General features: G+C 49.9%; 1 protein-coding gene across 1 annotated transcript in view; it reads left to right on the forward strand.

Moving 5' to 3' along the window:
• Positions 1 to 7,254, forward strand: part of PUM1 (pumilio RNA binding family member 1) — a gene marked incomplete at its 3' end in the record, with an annotated part of 70,883 nt that overhangs the window by 31,337 nt on the left and 32,292 nt on the right. The window contains exons 6-7 of the mRNA XM_057386744.1: positions 1,761 to 1,927; positions 2,953 to 3,223. Of these exons, the coding sequence (XP_057242727.1) occupies positions 1,761 to 1,927; positions 2,953 to 3,223 (438 nt within the window). The remainder of the gene's footprint in view (positions 1 to 1,760; positions 1,928 to 2,952; positions 3,224 to 7,254) is intronic.

Consider the following 7,254-nt stretch of genomic DNA (forward strand, 5'->3'; position numbering starts at 1 on the left):
CCTTTACCAGGATCACCCCATCCAAGCAGATCTTTGGAAGAAGTTGCACAAAAACCTTCCCTGAGCCCGTGGCTGCCTTTTGCTGCYTCACACAATGGGAAGATCCCAGAGATGGGACACGGCCCCAGAGACACTCCAGCTGGGATTGCTGTCTGGTTTCCCATGGGAAAAGKYAGYRTCCCTGTGTTTTATGGGGTGGGGAAGGAGCAGAGGTGGTGCTGCCTGGAATTTCAGGATTCAGGGAGAGGTGGCATCAAACCAGCCCCACACTGGGAAAAGGGTGCAGAGATTATGGGAAATCCTCCTTGGGATGCCGTGCCCAGCACCCCAGGRAGCTGCTCTGCTGCTGCCCCCATCCCTGCTGGGGCTGCTCACCCTCTTTAGGGGCTGCCTGGGAGAGCCCTGAGCTGAACAGGGAGGATTTTTGGGGTAAGGGCACTCAGGGGAAGGAGCCAATTTATCCARATTGGGCTTTGGGGAGAGGTTTGATCCTCAGCACAATCAGGGTGACAGCAGTGACCCCACTGTCACTGTTGAACCCCCATTATTTGGGGGAATATCGCTCCAAACCTGGACTTACAGCTGGCATTTCCAAGGAATATTTTATATTATCATAAAAAATTTAAAATATAATAAAGTATATAATGAAAAGTTACATTTTAAATTCCAATAAAAATTTTATTTTCTTCAAGAAGCAGCATCTGCAAATTTTTGCTTTCAGAACAATTTTTTTTTCCTCTAAATATGAGGGAAAAATCTCTCCCACCAATTTTTGCTTTCAGAACAAATTTTTTTTTCTCTAAATATGAAGGAAAGATCCTCCCTCCAGTTAGAGAGAATTGCTAAGGAAATTTAGAAAAGTTAAAAATAAGAAAAGTTAGAGGGGAAAGGGTTCAGTGGATTGAGGCTCAAATGTTGTGTACAGAGCACTTTTCCCAAACAGTTGAGTTTGAGGCAGGGTTTGGATGTCTGGGCTTGTGACAGCACCAGAGCTGGCTCTGATAAATCTGTTTATATGCCCCTTGCTGGTTTTTATCATAAATTATCTTGTTTTTCCTCTCCCTTTTGTTGTTCAAGCACTGCCCCGGGCATCATCACCCTTTATTCTTCTCCCAAGTGAAATCAAACGCAGACATTAAGGAYAGAAATCAGATGTAACACCACTCATGAAATGCTCAACACAACAGAAATCCTTTTTTCCTATTTCTTTTTCCCTTTTCTCCCAAAGAAATTGTGATTTGGGATTACCAGAGCCAATGTTTGAGGCAGTGATTGATTTGAGTGTTTTTAGATGAGCTGTGCCTTGGAATTTGTGCTGGTGTCCCCAGACTGAGATGATTTTCAGACACAGGCATTGGTCCCATCAGGATCTGTGTCTGACCCTGAGCCTGGCACTCCAGAGAGGCACAAATTCTGTTTTTGCCCCTGCAGCGTTTGCTGGGGGTGATTTTGAAGTGCTCAAGYCCCATCTAGAAAGAGAACTCTTAAAAATTACTTTGGGGTGGGATTTTTAGAGCCTACAGAAGCAAACCTTGAATAACCAAATGGCAGAAACCCATTTGGAACAGATTAAACCCCTTTATTTATTCGATTATTATTGAATATTTTGTATTTTAATGTATTTTTTGGTAAGAATTAATGTTTACAAGTTACTTGTTTTATGGTGGTTTATGGTGTCTGATTTGTCACCATCTCGGGGTGACAGGAAAATSGATGTGAAACCTCAGATTATTCAATCAAACAAGCTCTCGTTTGCCCAGGGGCCGAGGGATGCAGAGAGCGACGAGAACGACAAAGGGGATAAGAAAAGCAAGGGCACGTTTGATGGAGATAAACTGGGAGATCTGAAAGAGGAGGGGGATGTGATGGATAAATCCAACGGATTGCCCGTCCAGAATGGCATCGACGCCGACGTCAAAGACTTCAGGTATGTGCCCTGCTGGTTCATCGTTAATTAATCATTAATGAATCATTAATTGTGCTGGGGTCTGAGCCCAGCCAGCTCAGCCCCTCCAGGCTCTCRCTCTGACCAAAGAGAATCTGAAGGGGAAAATAGAGAAACTCATGGGTTGAGGTAAAATTGTTTCAATAGGGAWAGAAAAACTGCGTGGAGGCAAAGCAAAGGTGGGAATTCATTCCCAACTTCCCAAGGGCGTCCAGGGATTCCAGGTCACTCCAGACCATCTTTTTACTTATCTCCCCTCTACTGCACCAGCTTCAAGCAGTTCTGGGGTCTGGGAGTGTGTGATGCTGGGATGGAGCATTCCTGCTTTGTTTTTCATTTATTTTTTTCACTACATTCATTTCTCCCTATGATTAACTSAGGGARCTATTTCAGACCATCTTTTTATTTCTCTCCCTTTTTTCCCCTACCTCTGAGCAATTCTGGGGGTCTGATGCTGGGCTGGACCATTCCTGGTTTTAACTTCTGTGTATTTTTTAAATACGCCAATTTCTCCATAGAATTTGGGTGTTATTCCCTAATTTTTTTGAGAATAGATTTTTATTTTTCCAGACCATCTTCTTATTTATTTCCCTCCCTTTTTTCCCCCACCTCCAAGCAGTTCTGGGGGTTTGATGCTGGCCTGGAGAATTCATGCTTTTATTTTTCATTTATGAATAGAAATATGAATTAATAATTCTCCTTGCAATTAACTCAGGGAACTATTTCAGACCATCTTTTCATTTTCCCCCTCTATTTTCCCCCACCTCCAAGCAGTTCTGGTGGTTCKGGGATTGTGCAATGCTGGGCTGGAGCATTCCTGGTTTATTTTTCATTTATTTTTTTTTAAATACACCAATTTCTCCCTACAGTTAACTCAGGAAACTATTCCAGGMCATCTTTTTATTTCCCCCCTGCCTTTTTCCCCCTCCTCCAAGCAGTTCTGGGGGTGTGACTGTGGCCTGGACCATTCATGGCTATTTTTCCTGATTGCTTTTTCCCTCCCGCAGCCGCACGCCCGGGAACTGCCAGAACTCGGCCAGTGAGGTSGATCTGCTGGGCCCCAGCCAGAATGGCTCTGAGGGCCTGGCCCAGCTGGCCAGCACCAACGGGGCCAAGCCTGTGGAGGATTTCTCCAACATGGAATCCCAGAGTGTGCCCCTGGATGCCATGGAGCACGTGGGCATGGAGCCACTGCAGTTCGATTATTCCGGCACTCAGGTCCCCGTGGACTCGGCCGCCGCCACCGTCGGGCTCTTCGACTACAATTCCCAGCAGCAGGTGAGGAGCTGCTCCTGGATCTGTCTTGGGGTTCCAGAGGGATCAGAGTGGGGAGGGAGGAGCTCAGGGGAAAGGGATGGTCCTGGGAAAGGGGATGGTCCTGGGAAAGGGATTGTCCTGGGAAAGGGGATGGTTCTGGAAAAAGAGATGGACCTGGGAAAGGGATTGTCCTGGGAGAGGATGGAGGGAGGCTGGAGGTGTTTCCATCACCTTGGTGCCATGCGTGTGTTCATGGGGAATGGGAGCAGGAGATGGGCTGCCCATGGCACCTGGACAGCAGGGATGGGCAACAATTCCCACTGCAGGAATTCCCAGAGCAGCCATTCCCACTGCAGGAATTCCCAGAGCAGCCATTCCCACAGCAGGAATTCCAAATGCGGACATTCCCAGTCCAGCCTTTCCCACCATTCCCTGTGCAGCCATTCCCAGTGCAGCCATTCCCACCATTCCCAGTGCAGCCATTCCCACTGCCACTTCCCACTCTGGCACTGCCCTTTCTGGTGGTCACTGGTGCCTGGAGGAGCTGGCATTGAAAAAGAGCCTTAAAGTAGCAAAAAGGGAAAAAAAACCAAAGCAAAACCCAACAAATCCCCACCCTGGAACCCCAGAAGTGACTGGGATCCAACTCCTGCTCAGCCTGGGTGCTGGGCCCCACTTTGGGCTTTGCTGAGCCCCACTTCAGGCTTTGCTGAGCCCCGCTTTGGGGCCTGCTGAGCCCCACTTCAGGTTTCATTGGGCTTTGCTGCCCCAGCCAGAGCAGCCTGAGGAAATTCCGAGTTCAAACCTTGCGGTGTCCCTGAGCCTGGCTCAAACCCTGAGGGCAGAGTCCAACTCTACCACCCCTGATCTGCGCCTGCCTGGGCTGCTCTGGCCTTTGTCCCCCAAACTCCCGATCCCAGCCCTCCCCTGGCTCCTTCCTGATGCTGGGCCTGGCTCCAGCAATCACCTCCTGCTCTGCTCCCGTTCCTGCTCCTTGGGGTGAGGATTCTCAACTTTATTGCACTCCCTTTACGAGTCTGAAATCCCTCAAAAACAATGGCATCCTTTGTTGGAGCCGATTGCGGGGATGTGGAATCCCGAAAATATCAGATTTTTGGAGCAGAAGAGCCCCTGGCACTGTGGAGTGAGGGAAAGCATTGCCAAGTCTGTGCTGAGTTAATGGCAGCCATAAAAGCAGTGTAAATATCTGTGCTGGAGCTCAACTGGCTGCTCTGTTCTGCAGCATCTTTGGGAGGTTAAGAATGGAAATTTAATGATTAAACTCAATARCTGCTGTAGCGTTCCAAAAGGAGAAAATAACAGAGATTTCAGAGTCTTTGTTTTGCTCTGCTGTAAGACCTGGGATGCCAGAATTGCTTTTAAACCTGGAAAGTTGTGGATTTTGTAAAACATTAGGGCTCCATAAGTCAGTTGTGTTTGGAGAGCCGTGAGAGGTGGGATGGTAAGGGCAGGGGAGGGAAGCCTGGAATTTGCATTTTGTTAGAGTTTTCTCTTTAAATGAAGGCCCGTTTACAAGCTGGAGGAGTTTTTATTTGTTTCTTTCAGCCTTTGAAAATCAAGATTTAAAATTTGGCACCTCATTAGTGGGAATAAACTCTCCCAAAGGGAGGCAGAGCAGGAATAGGTCCCCATTTCGGGAGCGTTGCAGTGCGGGTTTTTGGTTGGGTTTGGGTTTTTATTCCACACCCAGTGGCTGGGCAGTGTCCATGTGGAGCTGGTGTCACCTCAGTGTCCTCAGCTGTCCCAGATCCCTGAGGCTGGAAAAACCCTCCCAGAGCATCAAATCCACCCTGTCTCCAATGCCCACCTTGTCCCCAGCCCTGAGCCCCAAGTGTTACGGACAGGAATTTCTGGGACACCTCCAGGGATGGGGACTCCAAACCTCCTTGGGCAGTTCCTATGCCTGACCCCCCTTTCCATGGGGAAATTCCTGCAGTTGTCCCCCCTGCCCCTGCCCTGGCCCAGCCTGAGGCCGTTCCCTCTCCTCCTGTCCCTGTTCCCTGGAGCACAGCCCGACCCCCCCGGCTGCCCCCTCCTGTCAGGGAGTTGTGCAGAGCCACAAGGTCCCCCCTGATCCCCCTTTGCTCCAGGCTGAGCCCCTTTCCCAGCTCCCCCAGCCCCTCCTGGGGCTCCAGCCCCTTCCCAGCTCCATTTCCCTGTTGTGGAACCCAAATCCTCTCTTGTCTCCCTGATTTTGGGGGGAGCAGCAGGGACACCGCTCCTGCCCCTCGGGAACACCCCTGGGTCCCACCCAAGATCTGTTATTTTCAAATTTCACTTTGCTACCTCTGCCATCTGCAGTGAATACAAACAAGAGCCTTTTGTCAGCCCCAGGGCTGCAGTGAAAATAAGGAACCATTTCCAACCAAATGTTCCCTCTCAGGGCAGGTTTGTGCAAATCCAGGCATTTGGGGTCCCACTCGTGCCCTTTTCCTTAGCATCTGCTCCTTACAGATTCCCTCCAATCCATCAGCCTGCAGAGCTGCCTTTGGGCAGTGCAGCTTTGGCCATTCAGGAGGAAATCGGTGCTGAGTAAGGGATTTTGTCCCTAAAAGTGGACAAAACTGGGGCTGAGAAGTGTCCCATCCTCTGCAGGGGTTCCAGGATATCCCAGCTAAAAGTGATATTGAGAAAGGAAAGGTTTACCCCCATGAGATCTGATCAGAGGGGTCAGATGTTGATCTTGCAGAAGGAATTGCCCTGGGGAGATCTGAGCTTCCAGCATTCCCATCACTCTGGGTTCTGCTTCCTTGGAATTCCCTCAAGAGAGCTGCTCCATGTGCTAGACACCTTCCCATGTCCCTGATCCCATTCCCTTTCCTCTGTCCCTGATCCCATTCCATGGCAGGGACCCCTCCCACTGTCCCAGGCTGCTCCCAGCCCCAATGTCCAGCCTGGCTGTGGACACTCCCCGCATTCCCATCACTCTGGGGTTCTCCTTCCTTGGAATTCCTTCAGCCAGCCCCTTCCCGTGCTGGAAATCCTCCTTGTTTTTGCCTGAACAGGGCAGAGAGGGGCCCAGCCCCGCTGAGATGTTGAGTGATGTCCCTGAGCATCTCCAGAGCCATCAGGGTTTGGTGCCTTTTCCCTCCAAACACATTTTCCAGCAGCCCAAAACGTTCCAGGTGCATTTTCCTGCTTCCTCTGTAAGTTTAGGTCAATATTCTTATTGCAGAGGTTTCTTTTATTTTCCCACTGCCTGGATCCCACAGTTTCACACTGATTTTGGGGTTTGGAATGTGGGGCTGTGCTGTCAGCAGGTGGAGCTTTAACAACTCCTCGTGAATCCTCGGAGCTGATGATTCCCAGAGCTGCCTGGCTGAGGAAGGCTCGGGATTGGGATGGTTTTTCTTGATTCTGCTTCTCTGGGCAGGCTGCAGGAGGGAATTTGCAGAGCTGGAGCTGGGCTGAGCTTCTGCCCAGGGAGCAGAGAGCAAAGCTGGGAATGAAAGTGGGTGGGGGAAAGAGGGCACGGAGTCCTGGAGTGGTTTGGAGTGGAAAGGACCTCAAAACTCATCCCAATGCCATGGCAGGGATACCTTCCCCTGTCCGTGATCCCGTTCCATGGCAGGGACACCTTCCCCTGTCCCTGATCCCATTCCATGGAAGGGACACCTTCCCCTGTCCGTGATCCCGTTCCATGGCAGGGACACCTTTGCTGTGTCCAGCCTGGCCTTGGACACTCCCAGTGAAGGAAGGGTTTGCTCTGGGGTTWGTGCCCCATTTAAGGGGTGTCTGTGCTCTGTGCCCAGTTTTTTGTGGTTTTATGCCTGGTTTAAGGGCAGTATCTATGTTTCTGTGCCTAGTTTAAGGACAGTATTTGTGTTTTATGCCCACTTCAAGGGGTGTCTCTGCTCTACCCAATTTAAGGACAGTGTCTGTGCTCTGTACTCGGTTTAAGGACAGTATTTGTGTTTTATGCCCACTTTAAGGGATGTGTGTGCTCTGTGCCCCATTTAAGGACAGTATTTGTGTTTCTGTGCCCGGTTTAAGGCAGAATCTGTGTTTTGTGCCCAATTTAAGGAGTGTCT

This window comes from Malurus melanocephalus, unplaced genomic scaffold, assembly GCF_030028575.1.
Source record: "Malurus melanocephalus ecotype Western Australia unplaced genomic scaffold, MMel_1.1 scaffold_1044, whole genome shotgun sequence".
Classification (NCBI taxonomy): Eukaryota; Metazoa; Chordata; class Aves; order Passeriformes; family Maluridae; genus Malurus; species Malurus melanocephalus.